We start from the raw sequence: 18,116 nt of genomic DNA on the forward strand, positions 1-18,116 counted from the left end.
GGGCCACCCTCCGCGACGGCGGCTGGGTCGACAGGCTCCCCTGGGTCCTGCTGGGCCTCCGGACGGTGCCCAAGGAGGACCTGCGCGCATCCGCGGCGGAGTTGGTCTTCGGGCAACCGCTGCGGGTGCCGGGCGAGTTCCTCCCCGACTCCACGGCACCATGGTCCGCGGCACAGCAGCGCTCCGCTCTGCAAGAGACCGCCCAGAGGTTCGCCCCGGTGCCAACGGCATGCCACGGGCACCCACCGACGCACGTCGCCCCGGAGCTTCGCACGGCGGAGTACGTCTTCGTCCGCCACGATGCCCATCGGACACCACTGCGGCCCCCGTACGACGGGCCTTTCCGCGTGCTGGAGACCGGGGCGAAGCACTTCACCCTGGACATCGGCGGTACTCCTGACCGCGTTTCGGTAGACCGTCTCAAGCCGGCCCACCTCGATGTGGACCATCCACCGCCAGTGGCCCGACCCCCACGTCGGGGCCGCCCTCCTGCGGGCGGACCCCCGGCACCGCCCAGCCCCGCCGCCCCCCGGTCCTGCACCCATCCCAGGGGCATCCCACCTGGCATCCCTGCACCCCGGACGCCGCCGATCGCCAGGGGGCGCTTCGGCCGGGTCATTCGTCTGCCCCGCAAGCTGGCCTTCCAGGTGCGCGGGAATTCTGGGTGGGGCGCGTGTGGCGGACACAAAAGCCCACTGGCGTGGTGACATCATTCCACGCACCAAGTGGGCGGTGGCCACGCCCGAGGGGTAGGCGTGGCCTCATGATATACACCGGGCGACCAGCCCGGAGCAGTTCAGTGTTACAGTGTGCTCTTACAATAAAGACGTTTATATGTTACCGCTTGTCCGCTTCCTCCTTGCTCGCCAGCAGCGCGCGTAACGCCGCGCTTTAATATAATCGTTATTATCGATACGTAATGTGAATGTTATAGCATTTACAAATAAGTTTCATTTTAAACAAGAACAGTTAACGTTCTAAAACAAGCAATTGTGTTTGTCTATATTAAAGCAGCAGAAGTTTTCTGTCCAACTGTGTCTGTCTTTCCGCCCATTGGATGGCCAGCTGGCCTGACTCCACCCACAACGACGTCATTATTAGGAAGGCTGACTCCACCCACCTGGCATTTCGATTTTCAAGCAGTTTTCATTAAAAAAAAACTTCCGGGAGCATGCGAGGTAGGCTTCTTTGCCTATACACCGCCCGAAAAATATTTTGGGTCAAAGCATACCTTAACGTTCAAAGAAGGTGTTTTTATTCCAATCTCCAGATTCGTCACATCGGTGCGAACAGCAGTGTGCGGTTAACCTCATATTGGTTTCTCTTTTATTTATTTTCCTTGAAATTGCGAGGTGAGCGTTCTTTTCGTCCTCGTTTCGGTCCGGTGTCGTGTTTACAGCGCTTGGTGTACTTTTAATTGCCACGTGGTGTGTGATCGTTTGGGCGCAGGCCCATGGTACGTACGTGCTATCGTTATTCGTTACGAAGTACAGATACAGTATTGCCATTGGTATGTTTATCCGTGATGTGAGACTGGGTCCACGTGCGGTAATCCATCTTCTGGTATTTGTGCTTCTTTTAGGCCTTGGATAACAGTGATCCATTCGAGGTCGAAACAGATACCTATCCCTTGCCAGAGGTAGATGCTGCCTCACCTTCCAGCCCTCAGGTCGTTTTCACGAGACTAGCGATTGATGATAAATATATTTTGATTTTCTTTGAAAAGTGTTTTTATGACCAGCGTGGTTACATTTTGAGAAGGATGTTCCATTTTGCACTTTGAGCGTGCCGAAAGGTCTTTGGAAATGAGTGTTCTAATTGTTTCATAACTTTGAAGGTTCTGGTCCTGTTCGTGCAAAACACCGATATACCTTTAAACGAGTGTTGGTGCGAAGAGGATGGGGTCAGACCTGCACAACGATCCGTCACAGGTGTGTAAATCGGGATGGAAAAAGTTAATAATCTGCACTTCGACATAATAACATGTTTGTTACTTGGGCTTTTTTTATTATTATTTTTTGCAAGTTTGTTGATCACTGGTTTGTGTGTTCGCTCACTTATACTTGACTACAGGTTACAGTTTTTAACTGATCTTCACAAAACTTCACCAAATGGTAGAGTTCGTGGTCCGAAAAACTCCTATATATTTTTGAGGTCAAAAGGTCAACATTGGCCAAAGGTCAACCACTTTTAAAAGATTTTTCCTAAAATCCTCAACTTTCATCCGATTGACTTGAAATTTGAAGATTTATATGTCGGTTAACTGAATACAACCACGAACTATTTTTGAGATCAGCGAAGGTCAAAAGGTCAACAACAATTTCAAATTTCTAAAATCCTCAATTTTCATCCGATTGACTTGGAATTTGAATGTGATTTTCATATCGGCTAACTGAATTCAACCACCAACAATTTTTGAGATCGGCGTCGGCCAAAAGGTCAACATAGGCCAAAAGTCGACCACCTTTTTTCAAATTTCTAAAATCCTCAATTTTCATCCGTTTGACTTTAAATTTGATTAGGATTTACATAGCTTACTGAATTCAACCACTAACTATTTTTGAGATTAGTGTAGGCCAAAAGGCCAACATCGGCCAAAGGTCAACCACTTTTTCAAATTAATAAAATCCCCAATTTTCATCTGATTGACTTCAAATTTGAACAAGATTTTCATATCTGACTGAATTCACCCACCAACTATTTTTTTATCGGAGCTTGACCAGAGAGGAATCAGTAGAACACAAAGACTACCGACCTGCCTGCAGAGAGAGTGAAAGGCCCTCAGAATCAGCTTCATCAAGGGAGATGCCAATAATTCTAAAAGCTTTGGTTTCTACAGCATGAAGCTGAGTGAGGTGTGAGGCAGCAGCACCAGCCCAGAGGGGAGAGCAGTACTCCATCAAGTTGTGGATGAAAGCCTTGTTTATGGTGAGATGCTCAGTCGTGCCAATGAAGAACTTCACACGACGAAGGATGCCCAGTCGGCGACTGCCTTTGGAGGCCAGCTTGGAAATGTGGTTTTCCCAGGAAAGATCATGGCAGATAGTGCGACCCAAAAGCTTGAGTTACAGCGGTTTTCCAGATGGTCTTTACAAAAAGAAATAGTGAGGATGTGAGATTTGTCAGGATTGAATGACATGTTCCACTTTTTTGACCAGTTTGTGATTTTATCCCGTCTGCAGAGAGTGAAGAGGCTGCTGCCTGTCAATCTCGGCGTTGAGATAAGTAGCAGCAGAGGGTGGAGTCATCAGCAAAAAGATAGAGAGGATTTTTCAGAGAGTTGCACAGCTTATTAATGAATACCAGAAAAAGCACAGGGCCCAGAACACTGCCTCGAGGAACTCCAGCCTTAACAGGAAGGGGAGATGTGAGAATTCCATTCAGGGCCACACGTTTACTACGACTAGAGAGGAACTCCACAAGCCATGGGTGGATATTTCCTTGGATACCATAAGAGGAGTGTTTGGTGAGCAGGACAGGGTGACCGAACGTATCAAATGCATGACATATGTCAAGGGAGACGGCTCTGATTTCCTGTTCAGCATTGAGGCCTCAATCCATTGTTGAGACAGCAGAAGCAGCATGTCCCAATTGGAGTGGCCTGGTCTTAATCCAAAATGATGATCACAGATCAAGCCTTTGGAAACTAGGAAGGATTTATTTATTATCAGAAGCGATGATGGAAATCCATGACCTTGCTGATTATATGGAGTCGGCTCATTGGTCTGCAATGTACCCCTGTACCGGTGTGTACCCCAGTTTAGAATAGGTACACCGTATCCCTGCGTGTCGTAAGAGGCGACTAAAAGGGTTGGCATCAGGAAGGGCATCCGGCCATAAAAACATTGCCTCAAAAAGAGAACCATGACAATTACGAGATATGGGCAGGGTACAGCCCGAAGTACCCCGTGGGGGACCCCACTCCCTCTCATCAAAACTCAAGGTGGGGAACCCGATCGAAGCAAGGGTGGAAATCACTCCATTTATGACGACGAAAAGTCTGATGCCCTACGTGGAGATCGGTTTCTGAAGTTTGGGACGTGGAATGTAGGGACAATGACAGGGAGATCAGGAGAAGTGGTGGAAGTATTGGTCAGAAGAAGAGTGGAAATATGTTGTGTGCAGGAGACGAGATGGAAGGGAAGTGGTGTGAGAATGGTGAAGGGCAGGCAGGGACAGAAATACAAGTTTGTGTGGCAAGGGTGCCCAGAAGGCGTGAATGGTGTTGGTGTCCTGTTTTCTGAAGAGTTTGTAGACAGTGTGGTGAGTGTGACGAGAGTGAGTGAAAGGTTGATGATGGTGAAAGTGATGATTGGAAAGCTCTTGGTGAACGTCATTTCGGGATATGCTCCGCAGGTTGGTCGGAGCGATGAAGAGAAGGACAAGTTCTGGTGTGCAATAGAGAAGCTGGTGGAAAACGTGAAAGATAAGGAAGTTGTTGTGGGAGGAGGAGACCTAAATGGACATGTGGGAAGGAGTATGGACGGTTTTGAGGGAGTTCATGGGGGTTACAGATATGGTGTGAGAAATGGAGAAGGTGAAAGGATTTTGGAGTTTGCTAATGGAGCTGATTTGTTGATTTGTAATACTCAGTTCCAGAAAGAGGATAATAAGCTTGTTACATACACGTCAGGTGGGTCGACGACAACCGTTGACTACCTGATGGTGCGTAGGCGAGATAGGGGGCACCTCTGGGACACAAAGGTGATCCTGGGGGAGGAGGCTGTTTCACAGCACCACTTGGTTGTCTGCGACATAAGGTTGAAAGGTGCGAGGAGAGCTCGGCGGGTGAAGTACCAACCGAGAATGAAGGTGTGGAGGTTGAAAGAGGTGACAGTGAGGGAGGCATTGAAAGAGAGGCTGAGTATGGGTGAGGATGATGTGGTTGAGCTTGAAAGTGGTTGGATGTCAATGAAAGAAAGTCTGTTGGGAGCCGTTGGTGAGGTATGTGGATGGACAAAAGGACCACCGAGGCACTGGCAAACATGGTGGTAGGATGATGAAGTTCGAAAGAAGATTGACGAGAAGAGGAAGAAGTTCAAGGAGTGGCAGAAGGTGAAGCGTACGGGGGCAGAAAAGGAGGAGCATGAAAGTTATAAGGCAGCCAAAGAGGTAGCAAAGGCGCAGGAGGCATGTCGGAAAATGTTCGGAGAACGCTTGGATTTGGAAGAGGGTCAGAGAGCGGTATTCAGGATGGCAAAGCAGATAGCGAAAGAGGTGTGATGTGATGGGGGTGAGTTGCTTGAAGGATGAAGTGGGACAAATCGTTGTGGACCCAGATGGAATTAAAGGAAGATGGAAGAGATATATGGAAATACTGTTGAATGCAGAGAATGAATGGGATGGCAACATAGAGAGTAACCCAGTTTTAGGACCGGCAGAGAAAATAACCGAGAAGGAAGTTGAGGAAGCGATTAAAGCAATGAAGAGTAGAAAAGCAGGGGGGCCGACGGGAGTTGTGGGAAATATGTTGAAGGCAGCAGGAAGTTGGGAGTGTGAAGAGAATGACAGAGATCTGTAATCTGGTGGTGAAAAGGCCGCATTCCAGTGGATTGGGAACTGAGTACCCTCGTCCCTCTATACAAGGGGAAAGGTGACCCTCTGGACTGTGGCTCGTATTGAGCGATAACGTTATTGGAGCCTGGAATGAAGGTATTGGAAAGGGTGTTGGAGAGGAGGATAAGGAAGAAAGTGAAGATTGACGAAATGCAGTTTGGATTTATGCTAGGAAGAGGAACGACAGATGCACTTTTTATTGTGAGACAGTTGCAGGAGAAGTACATGGAGAAGAGGAAGAAGTTTTTTTCTTGGGTTTGTTGATCTGGAGAAAGCATTCGATAGGGTTCCACGTGAAGTGACATGGGCATTGAGGAAGTTAGGAGTGGAGGAATGGTTGATCAGAGTAGTGATGGCAATGTACAAAAGAGCATGCACAGCTGTAAGGACGAAGGACGGGAACAGTGGTGAGTTTGAGGTGAAGGTGTGAGTGCATCAGGGGTCGGTACTAAGTCCACTACTATTTGTAGCTGTGATGGAGGTGTTGGCTCAGAACGTAAAGGAGGGTTTACTGTGGGAGTTGTTGTATGCAGATGATCTGGTGTTGATTGCAGAAAGTATGGATGGACTGAAGGAGAAGATGAACAAGTGGAAGGAATGTATGGAGACGAAAGGTCTGAAGGTGAATATCGGAAAAACAAAGGTGATGGCCAGTGGTAAAGCATGTGGTAATGTGGAAAGAAATGGGAAGTGGCCATGTGCTATGTGCAGGAAGGGTGTCGGAGTGAACTCAATTCATTGTACAATGTGCGCTGAGTGGGTTCATCAAAAATGTAGTGGTTTGAGAGGGTCATTAACCAGTGTGGCAACTACATTCAAGTGTAAGGTGTGCACAGAGGGAGCTGCAGATGGAGGAAATGTTGAGTTGGATCTTGGAGACGGCGTGAAGCTGGAAGGTGTGAAAACATATTGTTACCTAGGAGACATGCTGAATGGAGAAGGTGGATCAGACTCGGCAACGGTTGCTAGAGTGAGATGTGCATGGAAGAAGTTTCGGTAACTGAGTGGCGTGCTGACGAGGAGGGGAGTGTCGTTGAAGCTGAAGGGAAAGGTGAATGCTGCATGTGGTTGAAGTGTTATGATTTATGGGAGCGAGACATGGGTAATGAACGTAGAACAGCAACGAAGGCTGGAAAGGGTGGAAATGTGAATGGTTTGGTGGATGTGTGGAGTATTGTTGAGAGAGAGGAAGCCAAATGATGAATTGCGAAAGATGATGGGAATAGAGCCTGTGATGGATGCTGTGAAGAGAAACAGTTTGAGATGGTTTGGTCATGTGTTGAGGAAGGATGAAAGTGACTGGTTGAGAAGATTGATGGAAATGAATGTGGAAGGAAGTAGAGGACGGGGAAGACCGAGAAAGACTTGGCTAAAGATGGTCGAAGAAGAAATGCGGGCCAGGGGGTTAACAAGGGGAGATGCAGAAAATAGGGCAAAATGGAGAACATTGTCATGGGGACCGCAAGGCTAACCCCCACTCTTGTTGGGAAAATGGCCTTTTAAAATGCCTGTTGTTGTTGTTGCTCATTGGTCTGCAGTTGCAGGGATCTCTTTTTGCACATTTTTTTTTGTAAAGCGGTAATGTTGGCTGATTTCCAAGCAGATGGCAGATGACCTTGAGCAAAAGAGAGGGTGAAGAGACCAGAGAGAGAGTGTGATAGCACGGCAGAGCAGGATTTGGGGACCCGTGGGCTGATGCTGTCTGGGCCAGTTGCGGAATCAGAGTCGAGAATTGACAAACTTCTCCCCCTTGTCGGGAGAGAAGGGCACAGAGTCTGGGCGCAGCTGGGTATGACTGGTTAAGGTGGGTACAGAGAGCGATGGGTTTGGGACACAACATTTTGAGGCAAACACGGAGTTGAGGCATTCAGCTTTTTCAGGTGCAAAGTCAGGTGTGTGGCTGTATGAGGTAAGGGAGGGCATGGAAGGGGAACAAAGAGCAGAAACGGATTTGACCAGATGCCACCAGGACTTGGAGAAGGGAGACAGGTTTGAGAGTTCAGTCTTCAGAGCAGAGTAGAGTTAATTTTTTCAATCTTGATTTTATTTTAATTGAATTAAATACTTTAACCCTGTTGAACACAAATGGCCTTCTTGTTGGTTCCACGAACCTCCAGTTTAGCAGTACTTGAACATGTTAAATAAGATGGCGTAGAAGACTACTTCAATTGCGCTTAATATCCGGAATTTTTCTTTTAACCAATCTCTAACTTCATTATTACATTAAAATTGAAGTATACATTCCATGAAGTAACATGTTCTCTGAACTCTCAAGGTGGTTCTCCATCTCATTTCCCTGCAAAAGACTGACCGTGACTTGTACACAGGTGATGTCTATTCTGTAAATGTAGAAGGCAGACAACACAACAACGATTTATCTGTCACAGAAGATTCAAAATGTGCTTCTGCAAAGGAAGGATCAGATGGTATTGACATGACAAATGGAAGTGCTTCCTGTTTTGCAACTGGTGAGTGGAAACGTAAAAAATTAACATACAATATTTTGTGTTGAGAAAATATATAATTTTCGGAGAAGTGTTAAATATTTTGCATTTTGATTTTGACAAAGAAAAGGAAATGTGTTCTTTGTTTCTGTAGAACAAACCAGAAGAAATTTGGGACAAATAAGGTCCAGTCACAGCTTGGCAGTGAGGAAGAAGCCTTTTTTGAAGAAACAATCACAAAATCAAGACTCGCTTTCTATAAAATACAAGTGCATGTCTTGGCCTCGTAACACCAAGATTAATATTAAATTAAACAAACAATAAGGGTCAAGAAAGGCGAATACGTTGTAAGTGTAATGTGTGCAGAATGGATTTTGCTTCAAGGAGTAACATGAAAATGTACATGACGATACACACTGGAAAACGCCCCCACAAGTGCTCCGTCTGTGAAAAAGATTTCTCTTGTAACAGCAGTTTGAAAAGGCATATGAAGATCCACACAGGAGAGCGTCCACACAAATGCTTGATTTGTGATCAAGGTTTCTCTGAAAAACACCAATTTAAATTACATTTGAGGATCCATACAGGAGAGCAGCCTCACAAATGCTCGATATGTGATAAAGGTTTCTCTCGAAGCGGCGATTTGAAATTACATATGAGGATCCATACAGGAGAGCGACCCCACACATGCTCGATGTGTGATAAAGGTTTCTCTCAAAAAGGCAATTTGAAATTACATATGAGGATCCATACAGGAGAGCGACCGCACACATGCTCGATTTGTGATAAAGGTTTCTCTCAAAACAGAGATTTGAAATTACATATGAGGATCCATACCGGAGAGCGTCCTTACAAATGCTCCATTTGTGATAAAGGTTTCTCGCAAAAAGGCAGTTTGAAATTGCATTTGAGGATCCATACAGGAGAGCACCCTCACACATGTTCGATATGTGATAAAGGTTTCTCTCAAAACAGAGATTTGAAATTACATATGAGGATCCATACCGGAGAGCGTCCTTACAAATGCTCCGTCTGTGAAAAAGATTTCTCTTGTAACAGCAGTTTGAAAAGGCATATGAAGATCCATACAGGAGAGCGTCCTCACAAATGCTTGATATGTGATCAAGGTTTCTCTGAAAAACACCAATTTAAATTACATTTGAGGATCCATACAGGAGAGCGTCCTCACAAATGCTCGATATGTGATAAAGGTTTCTCTCAAAAAGGCAATTTGAAATTACATATGAGGATCCATACAGGAGAGCGTCCTCACAAATGCTCGATATTAATGTGATAAAGGTTTCTCTCGAAAAGACAGTTTGATATCACATATGAAGATCCATACAAGAGAGCTGAAATCTGAAATACCAGGATATGAAAAATGATGTGAAGTGGCTTTCGCAATTGAAGAAACCTGAAATTGTACCAGTGATAGTCAGAGCAACAGGGAATCCGGATGATCAAGAAAACCCGAACTGAGTACTTAAAAACCATTCCAGGGAATATCACGACAAACAAACTGCAGGTGGAGGGTGTCAGAGGTTCAGTGAGAATTCTAAAACGAGCCCTTGGAACAAAACTATGAGAATGAAGTTTCACAAACTGGTTCATGAATAATGATTCTTTTCCGAAAAAGGTGGAGATTTTGGATTCTGGGAGAACTTCCTCCCACCTCATAAAACCCGCATATGGAGATAACAACCAACAATACCATCCTTACAAATGTTTTATTTGTGACAAGGATTTTATTACTCAACGAAGCTTGAGCTTCCGTCGTGCAACCCACGCTGGAGTGCTCGCATAAAAAATGCTCTGACTGGGAAAAGTTTTGCTGATAAAGGTTTGATTAATTCACATAGCATTACTCATGCTGGGTTGAACGTGCCCTCTTTGTAAGCGATCCTCAGCAGGAGGCAGGGTATTCAGTGAACCAGTAAGGAGAAAGCAGTCTTGAAAACGTACAGCCCTTTGGGTATATGCAGCACAATTCCTCAGAATACCATCTGTAACCCCTGACAACCAGCCAGCACCCCACACCACTTGATGAAAGCCATATGGCTGGCTGTCACCAGAATGTCCACAACAATGACTGCAAATTGCTGCCAAAAGACAACAAGAATCTCAACATTCTAACCCCATCTGCTCAAGTTTTAAGAAAATGACAGCTTATTGAAAAAATGTAAAATTTATTTATCAGGTTCTCCATATTCTCATAATAGAGAATTGTTGAAAATCTGATGCCAAAAACTCAAATGGTAACAGAACGTAATCTCTCAATCTGATCTTGGATCTCATCGTGCTTCTTTCATGGTCTTCGTTCGGTTGCCAGTTTGTAGTTCTTGTCTGTCCTTGCCATGTATCCAGCCAAGTTCCATTTGAGTTTTTTGATTGTGACCAGTGTTTAGGAATTTTGTTTTCTCTCTGATTTAGTTGTTTTTCTTGTCCCCTTTTGGTTTTGCTCAGATGGCATCAAGGCATGGCAGTTTGAACACCAATGTATACTAAATCTTTGCTGTAGTCCATGTTTCATTGCCGTGTGTGATCTTGGGAGAACACCCTTGTTGTAAAATTGTTTATCAGAAGAAGACTCCTGCCATTGTTTTTCATGAAACTTGAAGTTGTGAAGGGTTCCAACAGAAATGTCCTCAAAGCACAAATGCACTGTCTGTGTTATTACTCTCGCCAGAGGAGAGGGTATTGCATTTGAGGCAGTTTATTACTTGGAGTGGGTGGGGTGGGCGGGGGGGGGGGGGGGGGGGATTTTTTGCAAGTTTGTTGATCACTCCGGTTTGTGTGTTTGTTTGTGTGTTTGTCTGTCCGCTCACTTATACTTGACTACAGGTTTTAGTTTTTAACCCATCTTCACGAAACCACCAAATGGTAGAGTTCGTGGTCTGACAAATTCCTATATATTTTTGAGGTCAAAGGGTGAAAAGGTCAACATAGGCCAAATGTCAACCACTTTTTTTCAAATTTCTAAAATCCTTAATTTTCATCCGATTGACTTGAAATTTGAATAGCATTTCCATGTCAGCTAACTGAATTCAACCACCAACTATTTTTGAGATCAGCGTCAGCCAAAAGGTCAATATAGGCCAAAGGTCGACTACTTTTTTTGAATTTCTAAAATCCTCAATGTTCATCCGATTGACTTGAAATGTGAATAGGATTTACATATCAGCTGACTGAAGTCTACCACAAACTATTTTTGAAATCAACATCGGCCAAAAGGTCAACATAGGCCAAATTGTCAATTTTCATCTGATTAACTTAAACTTTGAAAACGATTTGCATGTCAGGTCATTGAATTCAACCACTAATTATTTTTGAGGTCAAAAGGATGCTCCACTGAGTGCCACTCTACTTTGTTCTGTTTTGCCAAGTGTCGCTCCGAGTCATTTTTCGTCTGTCTGTCTGAGCATGATATCTCAGAAAGTTGAGATATTCATCAACATATGTACATATATACATTATATATATATATATATATATATATATATATATATATATATATATATATATATATATATACATATACATATACACAGTTGCATATATAGGTTAAAATACATTTACTTCTTCATGCAGCTGTACAAATCAAATTGGTGCCCCTTTATATGAACTTTTCAGAGCATCACTTGGTTCCTCCGAAGAGCACGTGGGTCGTCCAGCATAAACAACGATATTTTTTGAATGTCCTTTACTTTCTATTTTTTGGCATTTTCTCCAAGCTATTCTCGGACTTTCTTCCGGACTTTAGGCCACCAGGCTACGGCTAACTCCATGGCCCATTGGGTTGTTGAGCAACCGTGGATGCTGGTTGAGATATTTGTGTCTAACAGGGACCCCACACCTTCATGTTGTGTTATCTGTTGGTAACCCAATGACTTTGGCTAATGACCATGCCCTTCATTCACCCGGCCTTCACCTCCTATTACTACTACGGCCGAGCAAACTGAGTAAACACTGGCAAAACATTACCGAAACGAAACAGTGGGGCAGAACTCCTGGCTATCAACTACGTACACCTTTATGTCGGATCAATGGAAGAAAGGGCAAGGACGAAGCAGATGGGAAATGCACGAGTATTTATCACAAAGCATTGGTGAAAAACACTTTATTTATAGCTCTTTATTAACTAAGCAAAATCAAAGGCAAAAGGGAATGTATCTTCAACAAAAAACAAAGTAAAAAGCCCTGAAAGAGCAGACTTATCCTTAGTATCCCTATACGATCTTAATTACAAACAGAGACAACGAAAGAGGCAGTTAGGAGTATGGGAACGACTCCAGGCTCACCTTAACTAGCCAGGTGGGTCTGGATGGGGCCAAATAATACAGGTGGGGGGAGGAAGTTATAATGAGGGGGTGATGCAGTGTTAATGTCGGAGTGGTGTCACTGCACGTTCCAGCAGACGAACGTGACCCAGAGTGGTTCATTCCCTGCAGGTGAACCTTCGAGCAACTCGTGACTGCCGAGCTCGTTCTGAGGCACCCCAAGGAAGCTCACCACCACGGCAGCTCAGCACCACTGCAGCTCACCACAGCTCACCAGCACCACCCCAAATTCAGCTGCCTTCTGCCCTTTATACTTTCCATGCTGGGCGTGGCTTCCAGGCGAGCACAGCCCATGCAATCGTCTGTCAGCCTAATGCAGCATTCTCCATTGGTGCGCACATGAAGGGGGGAGGGACCCACAATGAGGCCCATGGAAATTCCCCAGTGTGTAAGGCAGCTTTCAACAAAACCCTCACTCCTGCACCTCACAAGTAAAGCGGTAAGGGCATGCCTCCCACCTCTTCCCTCGCACCGGAATGTTCCTTATACAGTATGCATATCGCACGACTTGGCATGCCACTTCTTTGTACAGCATTTGGTGTGCTTGAAAGATCCGGCCTCGTGCTCCCTGCATTTGGTACGAGTGAAAAGAAAGGTTTGTTTGAAAGGCGTGTATTTGGGGTGTTCCTCGGGTCACGAAGGTAGAAGTACAAGAAGGGAAGACGCCCGATCTGGAGGATTGTTGGTAATTAATTGTTACTTTGGGGGCTTCGGTTGCCGGTATGAGTTTGGATGGATGATAATTACCACAAATGAAAGAGTAAAGAATTGAACAATCGGAGGTGGGAATGAACTGCTCATGGGGTGGAACGGACGGACCGAAAGCGAGATTGAAGGAAATAGATAGTTGTAAATGGGGAGACACCACAACGGAAACGCATGGACGAAACCTGCGTTCCGCAACCTTTTTAGCCCAGGACCCAATAAAAACCCAGGCATCCCGTCACGACCCATGATGGAGCCCCTCCCCCCCCCCCCCTGTAACGTTTGGTTATTCAGACACAAACAAGTCAACAAGATGGCGGGCCAACCGACTGCCGTTTATTCGTCATGGTGTCGTGAACATGCCGTAAACCATGACGTGAACATAACGTCATGATGTAATGCGTTATGTTACAACCATGTCGTAAACCATGACGTGAACATAACGTTATGATATAATGCGTTATGTCGCATCTCCCTTTGACAAACAACAAACGGAAAATTAAGTGAAGCATGGCACAGCAAGTAATAAAAGATGTAGCTGATGCATGAACGAACCTGAGCAAAATAAGTGTAAACATTTAGAACATACTGTCACAACAGTAAAACAGGGGTAGACTACCCTGAGTTACAAGGTGCTAGAAGAAGGGTTAGTCTGCCCTCAGTTTGTCACATAATCCTCTAGATGTTTGGGTCTGTTGATGACGCGGCCTGACTTCGTGGTGAGAGGATTCTGACCCTGTTCAGGCGGCAGAGAGGATGGCGTGTGTGTGACTGGCGAGGGTTGCCCTGTACGGGCTGTAGAGTGCAGGCTGCTGCTGCACGGGCAGTGCTGTGTGGTCTGAGCTGAGCTGGGAGCTGGCAGACCAGCTGGAGCAGTAGCACAGTGTGGGGTCGGTCTGGTCGGTTGCCGGGTTGCATACGTCAGTGCTGTGGAGCTTGGCTGATGAGCACCGTATGTTGAGAGGCGGAGGTGTTTCCTGTTTCGGCGATACTTCCTGCCATTACTTTCAACGATATATGATCTGGGCACACTGTGATGGGCTACAACTGTTGCAGGCAGCCAGTTGTTTGTACCTGGGAGTGGAGTCATCCTTACTGGGTCTCCTGGGAGGAGGGCGGGCAGGTCTCTTTGGACATGTTTGTCGTGGTGGACCCGTTGCTTCTCCTTGCTCTGATCGAGCTTCTTCCTGACCTCATCACAGTTCAGAGTAATTGGACGCAACAACTCACGAGAGGTTGGCAGCAGGTTGCGGGGTCTGCGAGACATGCAAAGCGTGGCAGGTGACATGTTGCAACTTTCCAGCGGCGTGGTCCTGTAGTCAAGGAGGGCCAGATGTTTATCACTGCACTTAGACCAGAGTCGCTTTACCGTCTGTATGGCTCTCTCAGCTGCACCATTTGACTGAGGGTATCGGGGCGAAGACGTCTGGTGATTGATGTGATAGTCAGCACAAAACTGGGAAAATTCTTGCGAGCTGAACTGAGGTCCGTTATCTGTTCTGAGTGTCTCTGCGATGCCGTGTCGACACATTTGTGATTTGAGGGCGTTGACAGTGACTGCTGTGCTGAGGTTTGTCAGAGCATCCACCTCGATGAATTTGGAGAAACAGTCGGTTGTGAGTAAGTATTGATTCCCTTCATATTCGAAGATATCAGCAGCCACCTCAATCCAAGGTAACAGAGGTGTTTTCAGGGGCATCAGAGTTTCTGCGTGCTGCTGACTTTGGTACAAACTGCACTGTGGGCAATCACTGACGACGTCTTCAATTTGTGCAGTCATGCCTGGCCAGAACAGAGCTTCTCGGGCTCTCTGTTTGCATTTGCTGATTCCCATGTGTGAGCCATGTATTTGTCGCATCATGTCTGGCCGCATTGTTGTGGGTACAACGATTCTCATGCCTTTGTAAACAATTCCATCCATCACCGACAGCTCGTCACGGTACTGCCAGTATGCACGGATGCTGTGAGGTGTTTCAGCTTTGGTGTCTGGCCATCCTTTCAGAACCATGGTGTGCAGTTCATTCAACTCTTCAGCAGTTCTCTGCTGGAACTGCGCGTAGCGAGACGGCACCACTGATATGAAGTCTACCATATTGATTAGCTCAATGTCCATCTCTGGTGTAGTATCTGGGAGGTTAGCACGGCTCAGGGTGTCGCCCAGTGGAATGTCCTTCCCTGGTTTGTACGTGATTGTCAAGTCATACGGCTGCAACTTCAGGAGCATTGATTGTAGCCTCATAGGTGCTGCTAGTAGGGGCTTGGTGTGAATTGACTGCAACGGCTTGTGGTCGGACTCGACGGTGATGTTTGATGTCCCAAATATGTAGTAATGGAACTTCTTGCAGGCATGTACAATGGCCAACATTTCCTTCTCCAATTGCGAGTATCTCTGCTCAGTCGGTGTGAGCGCACGGGATGTATATGCTACAGGGTGGTCATCTTGCAGAAGCACTCCTCCGAGAGCGTAACTGCTGGCATCACATTGAATGGTACAGCCTTTCTTGGCGTCGTAATAGGCCAGCACCGGTGCATTGCAGCACAACTGTTTCATCTTTTCAAAGCTCTCGGCTTGAGGTTTGTCCCAATGGAAGAGGACATCTTTGGGCAATAGGGCACGAAGTGGTGCATCCACTGTACTTAATTCTGGTAGAAATTTTGCCAAATACTGGATGAAGCCAAGTATTCTTCGGACATCTTCTTTGTTTTTGGGCTCTGGCATTGCTTTCACGGCCCTCACTTTGTCATCATCAGGTTTCAGACCACTCCCTGTCAAAATATGCCCTGCATATTTCACGGATGATTGTTTCACATGACATTTGTCAAAGTTGAGTTTGAGGTTGAAAGCTGTAGCTCTGTTGACAACTTGTCGCATGATGGAGTCATGTTCCTCTGGGGTCCTACCCGCCACCAAAATGTCGTCCATTATGGCACGAGCGCCTTCGATGCCCTCCAGCATGTTGTCCATGATACGCTGGTAGATTTCAGGAGCGGATCGGACCCCGAAAGGGAGCCTCAGCCAACGGAAACGGCCAATTGGGGTGTTGAAGGTGGTGAGAAGACTGGACTCATATGTGAGCGGGATCTGTAAGAATCCGGATTTGGCGTCAAGTACAGAGAAATACTTTGAACCTGGTATCATTGATGCAACCACTTCTTCAACTGTTGGAATGTAATAGTGTTCTCTCCTAATTGCCTTGTTTAGGTCTTTTGGGTCAATGCAGATTCTGATTTTGTCTTTCTTAACTACGGTGACCATGGAGCTCACCCAGTCTGTCGGTTCAGTGACACGAGCAATGTGCCCATCTTTTTGCATTTCTATTAGCTTGGCTTTAACCTTGTCGTACAGAGCTTTTGGTTGCCGACGTGGTCCATGGACAGCAGGGGGCACAGTGGGGTCGATTTTCAGAGAATACTTGCCTGGCAGTACACCTGTTGTGTGGAGAAGATCAGGATAATCACTAAGGTCACTGACCTTGTGAATTCTCTCAATCAACCCGAGTGCTGTGCTGGCTTGGCCGGAGAGAAGTGGTCGTTGCTTTACTCTGACGACATAAAACTTGACGTCAACAGTGTTTTGTTTGTGCGTCACAGGCAATGTGATGCACCCCTCAACAGCAAGGTCATGCTCCGAATAACTCTTTAACTTGCTATCGGTGGCAGACAATGACATGTGGGTCTTTAGACTGTGAAACAGCTCAAGCGGCATTATGGATACTGTTGCACCTGTGTCAATCTGTGTCTTCACGACCTTTGTTCCAATCTTGACATCAGTCCACCATTCTGTTGCTGCATTTGTTCCATGAATGTTGTTGACACTGTGCGTCAGGGTCGTGTCATCAGACTCGTAGTCACAATCAACAGCATGCGCCCACAAACCGCCACTGAAATATCGATTGCTTATGACGTTAATATTTTGGTAAGGGTTCGGTACATCATCTTTGTACAGTAGTACAACTCGTAATTGAACAATAAAGCAAAGTGACGACAATCATACCAAACACTGTCCTTATTTTGTTGTTATTTTGTACGGATCTCCACGACCATGATAGTGGGGCAGATATGTAACAAAAATTGCACGAGATGTTCACATCCGGCAGAAAGTTTGAAATTTTGCATACAGGGGTATTTTGACATGCTGAGTTCAAAAATTGGCGGATCCAAGAGGTCTGACCAATGGACAGGCCGCCATCTTGAATTCCAATATGGCTGCCAAGACAAAATGTTGATAATCCCTATCTTGGGTTCTAAATGACCTGTGGTGCTCAAATTTTGTACACAAGGGTATGTTGACATGCTGAGTTCAATAAGGCAATAATTTGAAATGTCTGACAAATGGTATGGCCGCCATTTTGAATTCCAATATGGCCGCCAAGACGAAATGTTGAAAATCCCGGGTTCTTTGCAAAAGCAATACCAATTCAATGGATCCCTAGTTGACAAATCATATAACAAGTCAAAGAGCTCATTTCAAAGTATATTTCGTACCAGTTGGCAGCCGTAACATGCTGCAAGCTTTTTTCCATCCGTTTTACTTCTCCTACTGCTCATCTCGGAAGCATTGTCCAGAGCAGAAACATAGTTCTGTGCATGGTAGATTAGCAGCAGCACATTTGCAATTTCCAGGACACCGTTTTTTACACTTGCACTTGATCAGCTCTCGGCACCCTTTTGACGCCTCTGGCATTACTGTCCAAAATGGATGCCAGACATCATCTGCATTTTTAGCCCATCCCCAATCTGCAGGTGAAGGCAGCTCTGGGTTAGCAATTTGGGACTGTCCCCAGATGTGACCGGCCTGAAAGACTGCCCTCTTCACATGTTGACGCAGTGCCTCTTTTGTCGGTGGAATATTTTCCGATTGCCGATTTCCCTGAGCAAACAGCTGCTTGCGTGCTTCATTCACTTTCTTCAGAGGGGAAGTTCTACTGTACAGAACAACGAAGAACCTCTCTATGTTGTCCATGTCATCATCTGTTACTTCCGCTGGTGCATGTGAGAGATGATTGAAGACCTCCCCCAAGTTTGGCATGGAATTCCATATGCTCCACACAGTCTTTTTGCCAATCCCACATAT

At 45.8% G+C, this 18,116-nt stretch overlaps 2 protein-coding genes and 1 long non-coding RNA gene across 3 annotated transcripts in view; 2 read left to right on the forward strand and 1 right to left on the reverse strand.

Annotated features, from left to right (window-relative positions):
• The window catches only part of LOC144889881 (uncharacterized), a 40,335-nt gene extending 29,805 nt beyond the window's left edge, over nucleotides 1-10,530 (forward strand). The window contains exons 2-3 of the mRNA XM_078771083.1: nucleotides 1,583-1,669; nucleotides 8,314-10,530. Coding sequence (XP_078627209.1) covers nucleotides 1,583-1,669; nucleotides 8,314-9,294 — 1,068 coding nt within the window. The 3' untranslated portion in view covers nucleotides 9,295-10,530. The remainder of the gene's footprint in view (nucleotides 1-1,582; nucleotides 1,670-8,313) is intronic.
• Nucleotides 1-18,116, reverse strand: part of LOC144894068 (uncharacterized) — a 247,101-nt gene that overhangs the window by 35,003 nt on the left and 193,982 nt on the right. The gene's annotated exons all lie outside the window — the stretch shown is intronic.
• LOC137436167 (uncharacterized) overlaps nucleotides 1,369-18,116 on the forward strand; it is a 149,736-nt gene continuing 132,988 nt past the window's right edge. Inside the window, exons 1-4 of the mRNA XM_078785832.1 lie at nucleotides 1,369-1,456; nucleotides 1,583-1,669; nucleotides 1,838-1,931; nucleotides 7,884-8,024. The gene's annotated coding sequence lies outside the window, so the exon portion shown is untranslated. The remainder of the gene's footprint in view (nucleotides 1,457-1,582; nucleotides 1,670-1,837; nucleotides 1,932-7,883; nucleotides 8,025-18,116) is intronic.

Source organism: Myxine glutinosa, chromosome 1 (assembly GCF_964187855.1).
Source record: "Myxine glutinosa chromosome 1, kmMyxGlut1.1, whole genome shotgun sequence".
Lineage (NCBI taxonomy): Eukaryota > Metazoa > Chordata > Myxini > Myxiniformes > Myxinidae > Myxine > Myxine glutinosa.